This window comes from Colias croceus, chromosome 14, assembly GCF_905220415.1.
Source record: "Colias croceus chromosome 14, ilColCroc2.1".
In the NCBI taxonomy this organism is placed as follows: Eukaryota; Metazoa; Arthropoda; class Insecta; order Lepidoptera; family Pieridae; genus Colias; species Colias croceus.
Genome location: NC_059550.1, coordinates 758,183 through 780,574, shown reverse-complemented (window position 1 = coordinate 780,574; position 22,392 = coordinate 758,183). Strand labels below are relative to the sequence as shown.

The 22,392-nt window shown below is 32.3% G+C and overlaps 1 protein-coding gene across 1 annotated transcript in view; it reads left to right on the top strand.

Annotated features, from left to right (window-relative positions):
- LOC123697170 (echinoderm microtubule-associated protein-like 2) overlaps positions 1-22,392 on the top strand; it is a 56,752-nt gene that overhangs the window by 19,413 nt on the left and 14,947 nt on the right. Inside the window, exons 3-8 of the mRNA XM_045643588.1 lie at positions 9,580-9,768; positions 10,111-10,222; positions 12,300-12,437; positions 13,938-14,051; positions 14,636-14,707; positions 21,131-21,295. Coding sequence (XP_045499544.1) covers positions 9,580-9,768; positions 10,111-10,222; positions 12,300-12,437; positions 13,938-14,051; positions 14,636-14,707; positions 21,131-21,295 — 790 coding nt within the window. The remainder of the gene's footprint in view (positions 1-9,579; positions 9,769-10,110; positions 10,223-12,299; positions 12,438-13,937; positions 14,052-14,635; positions 14,708-21,130; positions 21,296-22,392) is intronic.

Here is a 22,392-nt window from a genome sequence, read left to right as displayed (position 1 = left end):
AATTGACAGATCAAATACATGTCCAGGGACGACTGCGCATGACATCACCGTATTGTCCACAGGTATTGTCCAAGTTTCAATGCATGACAATATATGAGCGTTTGACGAATAAATATTATTGTTTATCATGTCCAATTTGTTTTACGTTCCATTGTGTTTAATGAATAGATTGTTATGAGCACTGGGGAAGTGAAAACTAAAGCTGCGATGTTGATAGCTATTCTATGTTGATAATACTTTCGAAGTGGTGCCTGGTGGTATGTATTTAGACTATTTTGATTTGTGTATTGCATTGGTCGTCTTGTACGTATTTAAGTGTTCTCAATTCGTAACACTTGTTGTCTATTTTATCAATTATGTTGATTGTATATTGAGATTGCCGAATGTCGCTGATAAATAATATTCACGGTCTCGCAACTAAATGCAGATCTCCGGTCGGAGCATATCAGAGTTTAGTTTATAGTCCACTGTGTACTGACCAGTAGGGGTCCGACCCAACATAGAGACCTTTCGAGAAATTTTTGAGACCCTGGGAATGCGAAACCGCATTCTCCATTAAAAGAAGTGGAACACAGGTTCGGATCTTTTAAATAAGACAGTCACATATCAACTCGCGATTAGACACGATTGTGGACGACGTACCTATATCCGCTACATCTACATGCTTATTTTACGAATAAGGTAACTAGTCTAATCAGCGCTTTAGTTATAAGATCTGGGTCGTGCCGAGCTGATTAAAGCTCACAGGTATGGTACATTCCTTGCATACATTGAAAGTCCTCGAAACCCGCGTCAGGGTATTTATTATAGTCTAACATTCGTTAGCATTTTGCACGTAAAAGAATTCACCTCAGAAATGTTTCAGATACCTACGTTTTGAATAGCTAGGTACCTAATTGTCGAAATTCACTTACCAATTCGATCACGTGGCTTGATTCATGCAATGTCGCCGATGTAGATGCGTGTTGCATACTGATGGCCTGACGCTCGTCAGTACCTGTGACGTCACGTCCGGTCACGGTCAGTGTTAGAGAACCAAAATAATAGGATTTGTGGAATAAAAGGAAGTGTGGTAATAGTAAATGATTAAGTGGATGGGTTCCGCTGTGTGGGTTAAGGCTTTGTGTCATTCATGGGTGGTTACAAAATATTAACGACTAGCTGTGCCCTGCGGTTTTACCCGCTGTCCTGCACTCCTGTATAGCGCGTTCAAACAAACAAACAAACAAACTCTTCAGCTTTATAATATTAGTACCTATAGATTTTCATGAAATGTGTGCTAGGGCTTACTAACATTGCATTATGTATCGTAAATCTTGTAAGTAATTACATATTGTATTGATAAATCCCATACAAATCACGCGCAATCAATAGCGTTGAAAAGCGATAACAAATACTAAGTCATGAAAGTTTTTGTTCATTTCTCTAAGAATCTTCACACGAACTTTCCCAAACGTGAGAACATCGCCCATCCCTCTCGGATGGGTACCGTGGGAGGGAGATGTAATGGTCGTGATTTATCTTCACTGCAATCAGCTGTTTGTCGAAATTGCGGTACCCACATCCGTTGTTGCTTTACTTTTATATGAATTGTTATAATAACGTGTGTTAGGTAACTGTGATTTTTTGGCGATTATATTTTGGTCTTTTCATTTTCTTTTCATTATTTTTCTTTAATTTTTTATAATTTTATATAAGTGAGAAATAAACAGTGATTAGTTGTAAAGTTTATGAGTGGGCAACATTTTATCAATGCTTACGATTGCTAAATAATACAACGAGGGATGGGGATGCGCATTTTGAAACACTTATTTATTATATACCATTAGATAATATTTATTTTTGCAAATAAACTTCGAAGAACGATCAAACATACCTACATTTGATGAATCTGCATTGTAATACGATTAAAACGACATCTGCAAGAACATTCTAAAATAAATATTAAGAGGATATACCTAATGCATATCGGATTGGAAATTGTGTAAAAGAAAAATATTTCAGAATGTACTTACCTATAACTTTTATAATTGTTATTTCTTTTTACATATAAAAAACCGTTCAAACAGATACCACATACGGTAATTACGAATTAAGTGTTTAAAGAGCTTTCGAACTTCGTGTATATAGGTATGTGGTCTCATGTGCAAAAATAATTAATATTTTTTATGGTTATGTCGTGTTTAATGTAGCGGCTCACAGAAGTTTTGTTTTTAATGTACTTTGTATGTACAGAAGAGCACTACATTTCTCTTAATTGTCGTAATGTTTAAAATTTCAAGCATTTAAAGTAAAATAAAAAAAAATATTCTTTAATGAAAATTATACTATGATGTAATTAAAATAAAATTAAAAATCGTTTATTACCCCAATACAATTAAATTAACTACGAACGTAATAACTATAACTTTTAATTATTCTATATTATATTGCATAAACTGTGGTCGTAACTATGTTGCATATTTACGCAGTGGAGTATGACACGACATAAGATCTGCCCTACTAATAACATCTCAAAGGCTTCGTTAATGTTTTAATAAATATTATTAAATAAACATTGTTTAGTCGAGATATTATGCGAAATCAGAAAAGTGCGATCTTATGTCGATAAAAAGTGCGATTGAGACGATCAATGCAATTTAAATGTGCATTTTATTTAAATGTGTTTTTCAATTCTACTATTAACAAATAAAACCTGTACTTTAGAGCCTTTTTTTTAAGACCAATGCGACAAATACTATTGAAAAGTAACATCGTTAGTATTTCAAACAGCACCTAAGGATTAACCGTTACCATCCAGTCTAGTTCTAAACGATTCCGTTATTTTACAATCTCGGAAACTAACCTGAGAGTTAACTCTTTAATGTCCTGGTTGGATAAGGTAAAGAAGAAAAATACTTCAAGCATATATAAAGATATAATAAACTTTAACAAGTGAATGAATGAATGAATGAATACTCTTTATTGTACATACACAGAAATACAGTTTGTTACAAGGTTGAGATAACTTATGATATAAGACAAACTTAAAATATATAATATATATGTACAAAGAGCGGCTTTATCGCTCGTGAGCGATTTCTTCCAAGCAACTCTATGTAGACAGATATAGTGAGCAAGAATTAAAGAGTAGAGTAAGAAGAGGAAAGAGGAAACATAGAAAAGTATTTTACATATAGAAGGAAACATAAGTGGATACATAATAGTACAAGAATAAAAATTATATAAACGAGAACTTAAATTTATACAGCTTTTAAGGATTTGTTACTGATTGAACGAAGGTAGTAGTTTTTTAATTGATTTTTAAATGAATGAAGGGTCTGTGCTTTCCTTATTATGACTGGTAAGGAGTTCCACAATCGGATTGCCTGAACGGTAAAGGACGAATGGAAGAAATTGGAAGAGTGGGAAGGAATATTTAGCGTAAGATTTTCAGCAGATCGTAAGTTCGAATTCCTAGTGCCAAGGAATTCAAAATTTACTTTTAAGTAGGAAGGTGATGAGGGATTAAAGATAATGGAATAAAGGGAGGAAAGGATATGTGTATTCCGGCGGAGGCGGATGGGGAGCCACTGAAGTCTTGACCGAAATTCCGAAACATGGTCATACTTGCGCAGACCATAAATGAACCGCACAGCAAAATTTTGTAACCGCTCAAGTTTATTAAGTTGCTCTTGAGTTAGGTTAGTAAAACACACGTCAGCGTAATCAAGGATTGGCAGGAGTAAGGATTGCGCCAACAAAATTTTGGTGGGAATGGGAAGTAAATTACGCAATCGGCGTAAACTAGAAGCAGCAGCGAATATTTTGGAACTTATGTTTTTTATCTGATGAGACCATGACAAAGTTTCGTCTAGTATGATGCCGAGATTTTTAACAAATTTACTGTAAGGAACAATAATACCATCCAGTACAATCGGTGGTAGAGTCGTCCAATTGATTCTAGATAAGAGACTTTGACTACCAAATATAATCGTCTGTGTTTTGGAAGGATTTAAACTTAGTCCAAAAGATTTACTCCAATCAGATATGTGTGAGAGGTTGCAATTTATACGGTTCACAGCTAGAGATAAATCAGTCAAAGTGGCTTGAGAATAAATTTGGAGATCATCAGCGTATAGGTGATAACATGAAGTCAGTCTTGTAGTAACACAATTTATAAAGAGTATACTTTAACAAGTGTGTTTGTATAGCCAATTTATTCAAAATATTCAATTGATACCAAACTAATCAGTCGTTAAAAAATAAAAGTCACTACATAGTATAAAACAAAGTCGCTTTTTCTGTCCCTATGTCCCTTTGTCGCGACTCGCGACGTATTTTGATCCGGATGAATAATGGCTCAATTAATACAATTCACATGAAGCAGGCGCATACAATATCAATGATATTAGTAACTCTCAAGAAAATCTGTCTGCCATCGAGGTATTATTACTACGTAGTACATATTAACTCAATGGTCTAAGCATATACCTACCATGCATATACCTGCTTATGTAATTAGAATATAAAATAATTTCGCAAGTGACATTATAAAGCGATTACCAACATAATTGAGTCAGAACTCAGAATGACTTATTTCGTGACATCTCTTTGCCAATTAAACTGCATTGGAGTTCAAGGAAATGGCATTTACATTTAAATACCAAGGGGTTACAAGGTTTAGTCGGTTCTAGACTTTTAATGGCCTTATTCAATGTTATATAATGAAAATGACGGTATATTTTGTACTAGACTCGCTGGGAAGTCGAAATTCGACATTCTTACAAGAACGACTATCTGTGTTCCAACTTCCACTGCAAGTATCGCGATGAAATTGCAACACTTGGCAGATTTCTGTGTAGTAGGAATTGCATTTAAAAAAAATTAAATTTAACTACGCCTTTTTTTCATGTAGTAATTAGAGCATAATATTTTTAAACGTATTTTTTACATTTTTTAGTATTTGCACAGCTACATAATTAAGTGTATCAAGGTTAACATTACTCAAACAGAGGTTTGGCACACGCCAATCCCTCAGACCAACCCTACCCTTCAAGCTATCAAGGCCAGGTTAACTCGTAGATATTGTCCAATTTATCATCATTACGCGTCCGACCTTAATATGCCAAAAATATGTTATACCTACCTTTGGCACAGATTAAGTTACTACGTAACCTTTGGTAGGAAATAAGTAATAATAATTCTTATTTTTCGCACAATATACCTAAACTATTTTCATACATCGATCGATACATTATGATCGAGATGTGATCATTCCGCAAATGACTTCTGTAAACAGAAGAAAATAAAATTTGACCTGGAATTTCTTATCTTAATACACTCGTACGTGTGAACTCTCTCTTTATCCTATCAGATTCAGACTATAATACTTCCGTAACCGTATTACACTTTATTCATTGTCATCCTACGGTATTATGTACTTGTCGATTGTCGTCGCTACCGACCATCGATGTTTAAAAGAGGACTTTGGAAATTTTAGAAACTTATAATTTATGTACTTACTAACTACTACTAAATGAATGAATTCGTACCCAAATAAAAATAATTTTTATTCCTAAATTATTTGAACGATTGTATGTTCAACGAAAGTTCTAACACGTTCTGGATTACTAGGTCTCTTATTATTTTATATGTAGCTACATATTACATTTATCTTTCTAAACTCTATATTATTAATTAACCCTTATTATTAATTAAAAACTATACATGTTCGTTAAACATCATTTCCTCTAAACACATGACACGGTGTCCAAGAATTTGACCTAAAGTACAGTTATGTATGCACATGGGAACTGTTGAAATGCTAAACTCGACACAAATCGGACCGTTATACGGAATTCTCTTGAGTATAGAACTAATGCTTATGGCCAATTTGAATTCATTTGTAGGCGGATAATTCTTAAAACACAGAATCTACCGATTAAGTAACGCTTTTTTTCAAATGAAGTTAAAAGAAAAGAACAGAATAATTTAGTTAACTATGTAATAATTTTGTGTATTTTTTTGTTATACTACCTACTGCGATTTATCCTTTTCATATTACTCTTCAACTAATATTTTTAGGCTTTTGATAAACCTACATATAATCTATGATATATAAAAGAGCTAGTTAAACGTTACCCGCTCTCTATTTTGGCAAGAAAAAACTCAGCTAAGTGCCCGAGTTTCACTTAGTCACGCACCATTCAGCGTCGTGGCTGGACGTTCTTTTTATATTTTAATCGGCAGTTGTTATTACGAAGTACATGAGTGAGACATGTATTATGTCTCGTGCGTGAGAGTGAAAGAGAGAACAACTGTATTGGTGATAATGCGTTAGCAAGTAGGTATGTATTAATTACGCTGTTTTTTAGTGCAATAATGTTGGCGTATGCCGCGTCTACTAGTATAATAGGTCATTGCATATAATAAAATTAATTTCAGTTTCCTTTATTGACAATCAAAAGACTTCCACTAATTCTATAATTCGTAATTAATTCATCTAAAAATAAAAATTGCTAATTAATGATTAAGTGAGAAAATGTTTAAAGAAAATTATTAGCGAAGTACTCTTTCCTACGAAGTTACGAACCCATGTGCTAATTCTAGACTAGTATGTGTTTATGGGTTATGATTACAGGTAATCTCTATTTATCCACACATTTTAAATTAAATACTAGTATTTAGTAATTAGTATCGCAATAAACGATATAATTGCACAAACGACAATTTAATTATTCAGTAAAAACCGTAATTAAAATAAAACGAAGCACTAAATAACTGGAACATGTGTTTCGTAAATAACAATTTGCCGTAATGGTTCTTAAAGTATCGTTTTTTGAGTTAAGAAAAACCTGAACATGTTAACAATGTAATTATATTGTTTTTTACTCCAAAAATGTAAATGCTATGGATGATTATTATCATCTAATATTTACATACAGTATGTAGGTATGTAATTTAGTCTTAAATAATTCTAACAATCTATAGTAGGTAATATGGCGATGTTTTGTAATGGGAGTCATTTATATTAGTTTCTCTAATTTGTAATCCTATCATATGCAGAAAATATTTGTCTATGTATTATTTTAGGCTAAGTAGTTAAGTATTCTGTGTGTGTTCTTTACGAATTAATGACTCATTCGTTATAGGTACAGACGATAAAAATAAAATTAATAAACTCTATGTACTTATAGGAACCTGTATAATCAATGTATCAAATCATTAAAAATGTTTTTATTCAATGGTAAATCCTTCGTAAAAATAATAAAAGAGGTTCTAAAATTACATGAAAGTTGTTGTACCTATTCTCTAATATTTTTCATACTTATTCAAATATTCAAACGGACATAGGTCATAGATACCGTACCGTACCCATCCGTCCATCCATACCGTATTCCATCATAGAATATCTGCGAAAATTAGTTGCTCTATTCTTATTTTTCCCTATTTTCTCTACGTTTATGCAAAAGCTTAACCTATACCAATAATATATACCCATATATTATGAGTGTATAAGTGCCAAAAACCATGGATAGCCACGAATCAAGAAGTTCTAGGGCGAGCGACTCGCCAGGAGACACCATGAACGACGTCTATGCGGCTTGGCGTAAGTTCTTTGGCAGCCATCTTGAAATAAAGGATAATTTGAGATCTTATAACTTTAGATTTGGTTCTTACATAATTTTTAAACAGTTTTCTAGTTGTGGAATTAATTTTTAACTTAAAATGTTTAATGAAATCAATACACTTAAATGTTAAAAATAAAAAACAAATCGATTAAGTTACTCAGAATAATATATTATACCTAAATTTTAGTAATTGCTTAACAATTTTAAAATAGTTAAACTTATTGACTGATTACAAGTCAATTTAAATATTGTTTGATGTGTCAGATTCAGCTTGATTGATGATCAGCACTGTTGACATCGGCTACCGCGTCCACTTTAAAAGATTAATAATGTAAATATAATTTAGAATGTTATTATAATTCATGTCGAATAAATATAAATATTTTCAAGCATGCATCTATCGATTATTACTAGTTTATTAGTTATTACTTCAATAGAATATTGATCCAAATTAAATAGTAGATCTTATTTGGGCTTTACTTACTTTAATATTTATTATAAAATATAGCATTTAATCTTTTAAATAAATACATAGTTAGAAAAACAATTGTACTTTTTAGTAAGACTGTTTAATATAGAATTACATACATTTAAGTGTTATTAAGATTTTGCGCAACCTTCACGTATATTGCAATGTTGTCACATGTGTTGGCAAATCCTTGCAATTGATACAAGGCTGTTGGCTAACTTAGTGAAATATCTTTATTATTTTAGACTGCGCAATTAAATTATCCTACTGATTATAAGATAATAATCTTTTCTTTTATTGTCCTTTGATGTACGTTGATATTTTCTTTTTGTTATTTATAATTTATAGAAGATATTTTTGTTCTTCTGTGATTTCTTGTTTGTATACTTATTACTTATAATGTAATATTTATTAATGTATAATCCCGGACATATCTTAATTGTATATTAATTGTATTTAATTGTAATCTGTGTATTGGAAAATTGAAATGTATGTGACAATAGTATATAATGTAATTTAAATATAATATTATATTGCAATACATGCATAAGGTTTCTAATGTATGCAATAAATGATTTGATTTGATTTGATTACTTATACCTAAATTCAAATTCAATTCCTATTAACTACTATTCAATTCGCATCACATCATCATTACCTCAGAGGTTTTTATTTTGTATGTGTGTACCTACATATTATGTAACTACGTACATATACTACGAAGACTTCCACTAATTCTACAGTTCGCAATTAATTCATCTAAAAATAAAAATTGCTGATTAATGGTTAATGATGAAATGGGAAAAAACACCGGTAGTGCGTAACAAGTATGACTAGCCCATATGAGGCATTTCCTCAACTTACACTTTCGATATTATATCACATGTGACCAAGGATTTCCTTTTAGTTTAAATTAACACGTCGTTAAAACGAAGTAACAAGTTTTCGAATAATTAAAATGTATCAGTAATTGCTTGTTAAAATTTGTCATGCATGTGAATATTATTTCAGTCTCGGTGCCTTATCTGTATCTTTAATAAACTGAATTTTATATATTTTTATTGAAATGAACTTGACTTTAATAAATGTTTTTCTATGGGCCTCATTCACGTGATGAATATTATGTTTAAAAAACCGGTAATCGTCACGAGGGACACTATTAATATTCGTAATAGCCGAAATAGTTACTGATAAAACCTATTACCTGTATACGTAGTATATTATTATTAGTCTGTGCTATTACCTAATATGATAAGCACGGTGCGTTTGATGTTTCGTTTGAATTAAATACTGATTGAGATAAATAAGAATGTACTTAATAGTGTAGTATTATTATATGTCTGTGGTTATAATATGTTTTTTTTCGCATACTTACTATCAAATTACAATATTACAATATTAACAAAATATTAGTCACGTGCAACATGTGAAACCTTTATTGTGAAATTTAAATTATACAGAAATGATTTGATAACAATCAAAATTTCCTTATTCCAGATGAAATGCTAGAGAGCGAAGGGGCCGGGCTGGCCGCGCGGGTGGCCGAGCTAGAAGTGCGGTGTTCCCGCCAGGCGGAGGAGCTACTATGCCTCCGGTCCACACTAGCCGATGCTCTGCGAAGGTTAAACGCGCTAGAGGGACGCGCACCGGCTACAGCAAGCGCACCTAGGAACGGCACATATACTGGTAAATATACCTTGCTTATAGTTTAGTGTTAGCAGTGCGATGGCCGAGTTAGAAGTGTGGTGATCTCGGTAGGTGGAAGAGCAGTGCATCCAGTAAATATGTACATTTTAAATACTTATGATACTTTAAAAAAAGGGAAAAAGACACGGCGTGCTAATAATGGTGCATACCATTGTCATTTATCTAGTGATCCGCATCTGTTAATTAAAACTGTTTATCAAAAATCTTTGTATTTAAAAATGATGTTAGAGTCACTCAAAATTAAAGAAACAAAGGCCATTTCTCATCATGCCTTCATAATTTCATAAACACTTATAGTAACAAGCTGTGTTTAAATTCCAGGATCAACAGGCACCCCCACACGAGAGCTGCGCATCACAAGACAGTCCACATACCGGGAGACAGCGAAACGCAGTTCCAGCTATGGATCCAGTGCATCATCGTTACCTCAGAGGTTATTATCACTTCATATTGAAGACAAAGTTCTCCATCAAGTCTGTCTGTCTATTCGCGATTTACTAAAAAACTACTACATCCATTTACATTCCGTTTTCGCCAATGAATAGAATAATCTCGAGGAAAGTTTTAGTACAGTTTATAGACTTTCTTAAGTAATAGACAACATGGGTAAAGCCGTGAGTTAAAAGCGTTTCACCGCGATTAAAAGAAGCCTATGTCACTCTGTAGCCTCTTATTAAATATGCCCGGACATAAAAATAAAAAAAATCGCACCGTCGGAATATCAAAGAAACAAACAAACACACTTTCGTAAACAAATAATCAGTAAGGAGAGGATTTATAAGCAGAAGATATAAAAATATACGAGATAGATTCAATCTTAACTATCATCAACATGAAGGTTTGGTGATAATACACCACATAGTATCAGACTGGTTTGAGGACATTATCTAGTTTTATTTTTAACATGATGTTTTTGATAATGATGTCCTAAAGAGTGAGCGGTATAGAACATACACATGAGAGTATCAGAGAGAGAATCAAATGCTTTTCAAGATCCGGATAAAGATTAAAAAACTTGTTCAATAAACCGCATCATATACATAGAACTCCGACACAACATGCTGTACATACTATCTACAATTTCCTATTTCCTACTAATATTATAAATGCGAAAGTTTGTGAGAATGTGTGTGACGTTTGTGTTTGTTACTCTTTCACGCAAATACTACTGAACCGATTACAATGAAATTTAGCACACATAATATAGAGGGTAACTTGGATTAACACATAGGATAGGTTTTATCCCAGAAATCCCCCGGGAACGGGAATTATGCGGGTTTTCCTTTGAAAACTCGGGCGAAGCCGCGGGCGGAAATCTAGTACGATATAAATCTACTGTATTTTTTGGTCTGAGTCAAATTTATTTCATACGAATGCATTTAAGAAATTAAGAAACCAATTAAACTGATATACTTAAGTAAGTTTGTTTAGACGTTGTAATGCTTACAATCTAAAGTAACCCACTTTTCGTCTGGTTATCGGATATCCACGTTGCGAATAGATGAAACACAATATGATTTTTTTAATTTATTTTATTGGGCACACAAACAATGTAAATTATTACAGTTAAGAATGAATATGAAGAAACAAACGTTTTAAAGGTTTAGAAGAACCGCTTCCAAAAATAAATCAACCATCCATTTAGATTCTTAAAAGATTCTACTACCTACCTAAAAAGTAGAACTTGAGTTAGTTAAGACAATAATCGTATAAATCCATAAAAATTTATCAAGAGAACTCATAAAGTAAAAACAAATTCAATAAAACCTACTGGTAATCTAATTATTCTTATTCTGTTAAATTAATACGTTCCCTTTACCTTTTTATTAGTTTCAAAGAAATAGTATAATTAAAACCACAGATAATTTAATACTCGTTAAAGCTAAAATATGATAACGAAAGAAGTTAAAATAGTATTTTAAATTTTTGTTTCCAAGAAAATACATCCATTCATAATATACGGAGATACGGGTACAAAGCGAGTACATTTTACAATAATTTAAAAATGAAAAACTACCACAGTAATCAAACGATTCCAAAACATTTGAAAAAGCATGTGGGTAAAGGCAACCGATCAGCCAGAACTGATTGATAAAAAAAATAAAATAGCTGGCAATTATTTTAAAAATCGTGTTCTTCCTTACTTAACCTTACTAATAATATTACAAATGCGAAAGTGTGTTTGTTTGTTTTTCATTTACATCACAATGGAGCGATTTAATGACATAATTTTTATGACATAGGGTCTTATAGACATAGGAGCTTATTCCATGATGTTTTCGATAGATGGCGCTATCTAAAAAATGTGAAAAATATGCTAATTACTTCGTTATTTCTTGGATTTTATTATCACACGAATGCTACTAAGACCGTTTAAACCATCACTGGACTGCGACAAACATTTCAAAGCCAAAATCAGCCCGGCAAATTTTGAATTTTACTGAGACTAACGAAAAACAATTAATTTTAATATGTATATAATATAGATTAATAAATAAATTTCTCCCCAGACGCGGCCCCCAGCACCAATCAACGGGCTCCCTCCAGTCCGACTCGCCGGCGTCCTCCTCGTCCCTCTCCCCCGCGCCGTCCCCGTCGCCCCGCGCGACCCCCGCACCGCACCACGTGCCCGCACCACAGCCGTATAGGTAAGTATCATGTTATAAGTTCTCTTTATGTAATAAATATGGAGATTGAATATAGATATGTCGTAAATATGTTAACGTAGATATAGTAGATATGTTACAGTCAAAACTCAAAGCTGGTAAAAACCAATATTGACTGCATAAATCAGTCACAAACATTTTTGATTCAGAGCAGAGTTTTGATTGTAACATAATATGTATGTATGCAATAAGATATATTATAGGTACAATCTATAGGTATTGGTAACCATACGGTTACGGTAAGTTAAACCTGAAAATTGAGTAGGTATTTATACTTATTTTTTTTTATATTCTTCTGCAAAATGTTCTTTCTACTGCAAAAATTCTAAAAACGTGGAAAAATAGACTAATTTGCCACTAACAATAAGCAAGAGAACTATACAGGTATTGTAACCAAAAAGTTGAGAACTTTGAAAAATTTAAAAGAACAAAGTTACAGCAATGCGCAACTGAAAGGGTATGGAAGATAAAAACCCATGGAGGGTTGTCGCGTGAGAACCGCAGGACAGTTCTTTGGCATATTATGATAATATATACGTACGGTTACTTACATATTTTGTAAAATTAAATTGTAATACTGAAATGATTTAAAAGAGCAACTATGGAGTTTCTTGCCGATTCTTCTCCATAGATACTGCTTTCCGAATCGGTGGTAAATGATAAAAATATGTATTGACGTTTCAAAAGTGCTTCTCGAAGAAGTCTAATTGAATAAATAAATGTTTGAGTTTGAGTTTGAAATAACTAAATACTATTCGTATTCAATACCTCTTTGATAAAGAAGGATTACAAAAAGTAATGTTTAAAATATTTAGATAAACGTTGAATTTCCTGAAAAATAAAAATACATTTTCTGTAACCGTTAGTTCGTAGAAACCGTCAGCTTATGATATAACTCGCCAGATTACTCTCTGAAAATTCTGATCGGTAATATTTGCTTGCTAATTAAGTTTTATTTTTCCTTGGCTACCAGTTACTGAGATCAATATTAGAGATGCTTGTATAATGTATATTGTGTATGCTCATCGCCTCTATTTTTTTATATGTGTTATTTAGTTGCTAAGTATAATTATTATTATTTAGATGCTGATTGCAATTTTTAGTTTTTAAAACTGTACTATGACGTTTTTTTTAGAGACTACCTACTCTATTCTTACGTAGTATGTTGTATTTGATTTTCATAATTAAGAAGAGTTAATTATTGCTACGCAGAAAAGTGTTCTTTGCATGTTTTTGAAACGATAAACAGCTATGACATGTTTTTTATTCCTTTAAAAATGTAATAAAAAGTACATTATAAACTTCGTACCAAAGAATCGCTTCAATATGTTTGAATCAAATCATCAATCATGAAAGTATACATTTTACAGGATTTTTTATTTTTTTGAATATCATGTCTTTTTTCTGTTAAAATCTGAAACCACCGTCCATAGTATATAAAAAAACGTCATAGCCCAGTCAAACACGCTAGTACACCCGTAGATCGCGCAATAGCTCGACGTCCAGCAACCAGAGCCCATCACCAGGTGCGACCCTCACCAAGCGATGGAACTCCACCGGCGACTTCACGGCGCAAGGACTGCTGCCGAATGCGAGGTATGAACGGAAAATAGGAAGAATGTTTCAGTATATATAGGAAAAATATTGCTAGTAAGGTGAATTGCGTAAAAAAAATGAATAAATTTTTTTTTTTTTAGTTTATGAAGTACATTTTTGGACGCATGAATTATTTTATAAAATTGACAAAAATATAGTGTATTGTGGTTACGAAAAATAAAAGTTAGATGCTGATTTTAAGAATCTCATGTAAATATACTTTTATTTCATACATGTTTTTTGCATTGAATTTTTACGTTAGTTTTAGCTATATTGCACTGCACATTTATTTCTCTTTTATTTTATTTCGATGCTTATCATTCTGGGAAGGGTGACCAAATAGTAATTACAAATAGGCAATTAGGCAGCCTTTATAATATTTCAATGTGGTTACTTAAAAATTGATACGTTATTGATGACTTATTAAACTTGGTCAATATTTTAAGCGACAATCCCAAAAAGGTTCTCATACATAATTTTAATTCTTGTTTTTTTTTCGCTTATCGTATGATATAATTAGGGCGCCTGATTTCTCCTGTTTTGCACTTTTTCTTTACGCTGTATGTTTTTTGTTGATCCCTTAGGTTTACAACAACCAAGTCGTTGCTAAATTTGTATTCTAAGCCGTCGCAGAACGGGCCTATTTTAAAACACGGGTAAGTTATATTTTCTAAGGTTGTGGCTTCTGGTGGTTAAGGGGTTTTGCATTGATAATTCTGCTTACTAATATGTATTATATTTACTAATAAAACGGTGTATAAATGTTTATTCAACTGAATGATAACACAAAAATGTAGGTAAGTAAATTAACTCATAATTCTTTATAGAATATAAATAACTCACAAACGATTGACATTATTTACATTAATAACTAGCGGTCCGCCCCAGCTTCGTCCGTGGTACATATTCACGTTTTCTCTACATAAGGACCATCCTCGAACTTCAAGGAATATTATAAAAAAATAATTAACGAAATCGGTTAAGCCGTTCTCAAGTTATGCGCTTACCAACACATTTTGGGATTCATTTTTATATTATAGATTAATTAAAGTAACAAAAACAACAATTATTGTCTATTAGGCAAATACCATGAAACAATTAGAAAATTAACTAACTTAAAAAAGATATTAACCGTTCTATTTTATTCAATGTTGCATTTTGCAACACAAAAATGTATGTATTATATTTACATTGTGAGTGACATAATCCTGCAAACAAACGCAAACAGGTCGATATTCGTTATCAGCTGATAAGAATAGCTTTTTGTATATGAGTGTGTAATAATACTCATGGGGAATATAGATTAGAGCTCTAGTTTTCGTGTAAATTTGTTATTTTATGGGCCAGATCGATTCATTATATGGAAATTATATCAAACAAAGTCGCTTTCTCTGTCCCTATGTCTCTTTGTATGCTTAAATCTTTAAAACTACGCAACGGATTTTGATGTGGTTTTTTTAAATAGATAGAGTGATTCAAGAGGAAGGAAGAATTAGTAGGTATATAATTTACTAGGTGTTGCCCGCAGCTTCGCTTGCGTGGAAAAGATAAATTTTCATGCTATAAGTTTTCATCCCCTATTTAACCCCTTTAGGGGATGAATTTTCTAAAATCCTTTCTTAGGGGACGCCTACGTTATGATATCTACCTGTATGCCAAATTTCAGCCCGATACGTCCAGTGGTTTGGGCTGTGCGTTGATAGATCACTATATCAGTCACCTTTGAGTTTTATATATATAGATTAGGTTTAAGACAAAGCGGGCGAAGCCGCGGGCTGTAAGCTAGTAGAGTATAACCCTTCCCAAGGACTTCTTTAACTTTAAACTGCCATGTGCTATGTAACTCAATAATTTTAACAATTACAGTCAAATTAAACAAAACAACCCAAGTATAAAATGAACAACAAAACCGGCGATTGACTTAAAATTAATGATTTAACTTTTGATATAAAAATTCATAGATAATGTAATTCGATGTTGATAAAATCCATTCACATCATAAACGTAGTTTTCCATCTCAATATTGTGCTGTAAATAATCTGAAAACTCTAATTGCGTTACAAACTTACTTTCCTAGCAAAAAATCCCGGTCAGAGAAAGGAAAAGTTAATGAAAGCCGTTCACGCGACAGTTATTTAATAATATTATTTTCTTGTCATTCCACTTGCACAATTGTTACGCAGATTATATAAGAGTTATAATCTACCAAAATCTACCACGGTCTACCATGACCGTATCAAAACTTCAAATGTCATATTTTACACATTTTAATAACCTTGTCGTTTTATTAATAAATTTTACATGTTGCGGTTTATAGGTAGGTACAAGTTTTATTTATAGTTCTTATCTATTTGGTTATTAAAAAAATTTAATATACCTAATATTTCATAAAAACAGTTCCTACTTTTCGGTAGTTTTTAATAACAATTGACCTCCCTCAAGGTTACTCATATAGGTAACACAGAACACTACATTACTTACAACCACACGTTAAACAATACAATATCAATTACCTACTGCGTTCTTCATAAATTATTTAGTTTCATAACATGTTAATTTTTTTCCTCCCATGAGCATTAAATTTATAATAATATCAAAATGCAATTAACAATGCTATAGTAACTAGCCACATTTATAAGGCTAAATTGAATCTAAATGATCTGCTTCTACATGGCCATAATCACCCAATCTAAAACAATTGACATTGACCTTCTAGTTACAACACACCTACATCAATACAAACAATGTACGGCTAAAATCCGCAATTCTTACATCTTGTTTTGTTACTGACGAAACGTACTCTTTGCGAAACGTCATGATTCACTATACTAAGGATAGATAGCAATTTCGCTACACTCCCACAACCAAGCAACCGGCTAAAGAATATTAAGCCATTCGAATTACATTGCGCAATTCAGTTGAAGCTAATTTGCCAATGAACGCTTCAAGCCGCAATGGTCAATTCACATTGTGATACTATTGCTGTAGCTATAAATAAAGTATAAACTGGTTATAATACAAGTTGCCGGTTCACGCGCAGTCTGTTGATATTCCTCTGAGATACTGGTTGTATCATTGCTTTAACCGGTTTAGACAATTCGCTAGTCTGTGCCCATTTTTGGAACATTGAGATAATATTAATATGGAGCAGACACCACGAACAAAATCTGTGCGCCAAGCGCGGCGGCGCGGGGCGCGCGAATGACGGCTAGACAGTCATAGATTATGCGATGTCACTGACTCACCGCTATAGAGGCGACACTTTGTTTTATTCTGTCTATTTTATTGGGTGCCACTCCTTACATACACGTTGACTTGAAATTTTCTTTGTACTTACTTAATATTTATTTTAGGTATAAACTGACTTTACTACGCGGGGCTAACAATATCTGGCATATAAGGATGATGTAAATAGTGACGTTTTAGGTTCAGTCAGGGCTATGGGAAGTTTTATTCCTTACAAATTGAGCCTTTTTTAGAAAAAAAATAATTTTTCCCTTTCTTCACGGCCCAGACATGGAAACCTTGAATAGAAAAAATATTAATTACTTATCTCTGAACTAGCGGTCCGCCCCGGCTTCGCCCGTGGCACATATTTCGCAATAAAAAGTAGCCTATGTTCTTTCTCAGGGTCTTAAGATTGTCTGTGCCAAAGGAGAATGCCCATGAAAGTATGGACCACAGTACAGTGTTGCGTCAATGCCAGAGTGGTTTTGGAGTGTTCTTCGATATTCAAAAGATTTTTACCAATTGATTTTTTTGTGATAAAAACAGGGGTTTTCAAGATATTGAGAAAAATGTGAAATAACCTCAAAACTTAAATAACCCCGATTTAGTTAGGTTTATGTGTGATTTAGGTAACATTTTATCGTCCAAAGGTTATTTTTCGATTAACATATATTTTAATCTATGCGTAGAGCTTATGCTTTCAGACAAAGTCTATCTGTTCATCGGCTAGTGTAGGTAGGCACCAGAAATCTTCCGGGACGGATTTCAAGAAAACCTAAATATATACTTAAAAAATGCCAATTGAGTTTTTATTCGGTTTACATGTTGTTGTTGTTGTTTGAATCATTTTTTCACAACATATTCGAAGAAAGAAACAAATAAGAAATAACTGGTTACCTACCAAGCTATGTCATAATAATATTTTTTTTTATATATACATATTTATATTATTTTACTTCACTATCTTTGTTAAAACAACCTACAGTGTATAAACAATACCTTAAAGAGTGATTTTATGTTAATTGATTTTTTTTGTAATTCAATGAAAACAATAATCGATATTAATACATTTAGCTATTTACCATAGTAAATGTAATAAGTTACCGCTTGGTTACCGTGGTAACCGGTAATGGACACTAAATCTATAATAACGGATCTAAACAATTAGGTACATGTCTTATTAGATTTTACAAAACATTGCCTGTTCAAAATATATTTTCCGATGGTAAGAAGGCCTCTAAATTGCCGAGATTTTTTTTAATGGTATTGTTGTCTTGATGCATGAGAAAAACCAGTACCAAAAATGGGCATTCTCCTTTCATCAAAATCGGTCCAGTAGTTTATGAGCCTATTAATTACAATCAAACAAACAAACAAAGTATTCCTCTTTATAATATTAGTGCAGATAAATAAATAATAATTCAATTATACGTTCAAGTCAGTAGCTTATACAATATCAATTAAAAACTTGATTAAAATCAATTAACAAAAAAAATTGGTGATTGAGTAATTGATTTTCATATTTCATGATTTCACCTTTTTTCAATTAACAACCAGTCTATGCTTTTCTAAATATGTAAAATTATTATTTTATACTATAAAAATATACGCCAGCAATTATTACTAACAACACTTATTTCATGCCCGATGTCATATCTTAAATTTTTAATCTATGACAAAATGTCGCCCGCCAAAAATTTTGCTCTAACTAAGTTTTAAAAATTATTATCTAGTTACTAAACTGATGAAAAGTTATTCCCTTGCACTTTTCCGTATTCTTTGTATTATTTGTGCAATATCGTAACACACACGTAGGCATATTTGATGCGTTTCACTTTAAAACAAATAAAAAATGAGCGTGACGTTCGCGCCAATGAGCGAGCAAGCGACTGAGTGCAGTTACGCCACATGACGTATGTTGAGTGGAACATAAGTGATGTAGGCGGTATCGTCTCCATATTAATATTATCTCAATGTTTTGGAATTAAAAAATCAAGTGACATAATTTTGCGCGCCATGGATGACAGGTATCATTTGTTTTGATTTATCTGTGGTCATTTTTATTTTTTTTTTTATTTATATCGATCTTGCTTCTATAAATTTTAGATCACTTGCATAAATGCTTTGGGAGCTTTCATCGTTGGTTTTATTTTGGATTAAGGCTGTCCTGTGATTCTTGAGCTGCGGAATTTAAAACCGTTAAAAGATGTCGTTCACCTCTATGTAAGTTATACGATAAGAATACTGAGAAATACGCCTGATGTTTATGAAATGTACCTTAGAATTTAGATATTATTTTATTTTATTCTTTCTTCGAAAAAAAAACGGCTTGGTAGGTAGCAAAGCAAAGTGGCAAAAAAAAACTGGCTTATTTAATCTGCATGAGATTTTTTTTAAACTGCCTTTACGATACTAATTAACATACTTATACCATTGCTATGTTCATTTTTTCTCACGATACAATAGATTTACCTATTTATCAGCATCTTTACGTATTCCTTGAACATATTAAATATTTACCTTGTATTGTGATTCATAAAAGAAAGTACGTATTACGAATCAATGATATTATGACCAAATATAGCTTTCGAAATAAGAATGACTTTATATGGTATTAAAACGAAAAACGTTTCAACAGGTTTAGTCTTTCATGTGTTACTAAAAAACATTAAAAGACACAATTTATATATAGGTAGGTACATAATAGTAAAAAATGATTTGGTTCATATTTACAGATAGGGCGCCAAACGGTCTCATTTGAATAAACGCGATATTACAATTTTTTTAAAAATTATTTAGATATAGAGATAGACAATTAAACAATAGCTGTGTTTAAAGGTATTGTAGAAGAAAAATACAATTAACCCAAATATAACAAGGTCAACAAACAACTAAAACGAAAAAAAAAATACTGAAGTCGGCACTTATATCAATGTTCTCCAAATAAAATAAATAAATAAATAAATCAATAAATGTTTTAATCTTAACGAATTAACATGTGTGTATTTTACTAACCTCATAACCACAGGATGTAAATAATTGTTTAATCGTTTGCTATTAACTTAATTGGTGCATGATTAACAAGTTCTTACTAACATACTTTATTTTTATTGAATTTATCTATACCTAGATTATTTTTTTTAATTGTGTGCTAGAAAAAATGTCGATTTATTTCAGACAATATTATATTACGATGTCCTTATGACTTGCATCATTTTCTTTGATTCGTCTTTAAGAACTAGATTTATTTTACCATCGAACTTTATTTCAATACATCCACTATATCATAGACAAGACCATGAAGATAGATAAAAAATATTGCGGTTGTAACTCGACTAAAATGTTGTGGTTAATATTAAATTTCAATGTACCGCAATTAGCTTCATGGTTTTTATGCGCTGGACCAGTAATGGAAGGCTGCGCCGGCGCCGTTCTAATAAACACGTTGAATGATAATCCGCATTAGATAATTTAGCTGATGTCAAAAGCCTCTGATGTGCATAACTGGAAAATGAGTTCTATGTTCATTTGTAGTAAATAATAAACTATTAGAAATGTTTAAATTAGGTACTGAAAAATGAGGTTTATGTGCGTAAAAATTTTCGAATGCTAGCAAAATTTGAATGTAATCAGTTCTTTTTTAATAACGAAAACTGTGAACGAAAACAAGTCTAATTCTACAATGAATATATTATGTCATTAGCCAGTTATTAAGAAACGATTCTGTTTTAAAATTTCAAAGTTTCAGCAATTTATTGCGATATATTGGCCACTATTTTGTTGCCATCCAAAAATTTGTAGATGGCAAAAGACACCTTGTTTACGCATTCTAAATCTCATACCCCTTCCAGCACGCACACGTGTCAATACAATGAGGAAGATGGCTCCATGCGTATGTACCTCCGCGGTAGACCCGTGGTCCTGTACGGGCCCAGCGAGCACGATACCCTGGACCCGGCGAAGGTGGCCCCGCCGCCGCAGAACAAGCTCAAGCTGGAGTGGGTGTACGGGTATAGGTAAGTTATCTGTCCATAGGCTTTTCCTGCATGGTAGACACATAGTGCTGTACTGCCCTATTGCCACTTTATCATATTTTGACTCCATATGAACCTTACTTGCGCCTTAGCAAAAACGTTAAAAAAATTGCCGTATTGTTCGATCCGTTCTCAACTTTTATTTTTAGCACTTATGGAAATAACTTCTCATTTGTTTATTTAAATTTTGAATTGTACTAAAATAACTTGCAGATAAAGGACAAATTATAAAGATAATAATAGAAGTCTAAAAAAATGTTCCAGACGGTCTTCGACAATTTGGGCCTTTTTTTTCAATTTGAACGGAATTTTTACTGAAATTTTGATGGGATTAATACCTAACAGGGATAATTCGTTATAATAAGCGTCTGTACACAATATAATATACCTACTTACATTATACCTGTGTTTTTTTCGCTTAATTTATTGCAATAGGTCAATTTATTTCTCACACTAATTTCCATCCCCAATTTCACTAAATGTTCAACTCATGTTCTACGGCTAAGTATGCAAAATTCATAAACGTATATTGCATTTCAGAATAAATAATAAAGTTGTATTGATTTATTTTATCACAAGGTCATCTATTATATCGATTACATTAATGACACCATATGCTACGAGTATTATGTACATAGATTTTATCAAAACTCAATTTATATAAGTAATTAGTATACACTTTATTATGCCGTTACATTATAATGGGACACTATATAATATTATCCCTTTTATCAAGTTACTAGCTGCTCCGCGCGGTTTCACCCCCGTGGCTCCACCCCTGTTGGTCGTAGCGTGATGATATATAGCCTATAACCTTCCTCGATAAATGGGCTATCTAACACCGAAAGAATTTTTCAAATCGTACCAGTAGTTCCCGAGATTAGCGCGTTCAAACAAACAAACAAACAAACTCTTCAGCTTTATAATATTAGTATAGATTATTTCGTCCTTTGTTATTATCCTTTGAAATATTAGTTTCCAAACATATTTGTATTATTTTAGGTTGATTAGTTAGGAGATTAATATTAGATTTCTTTTTTAGAATTATCTTCTGTAATTATTTTATTCACCTTATTAAA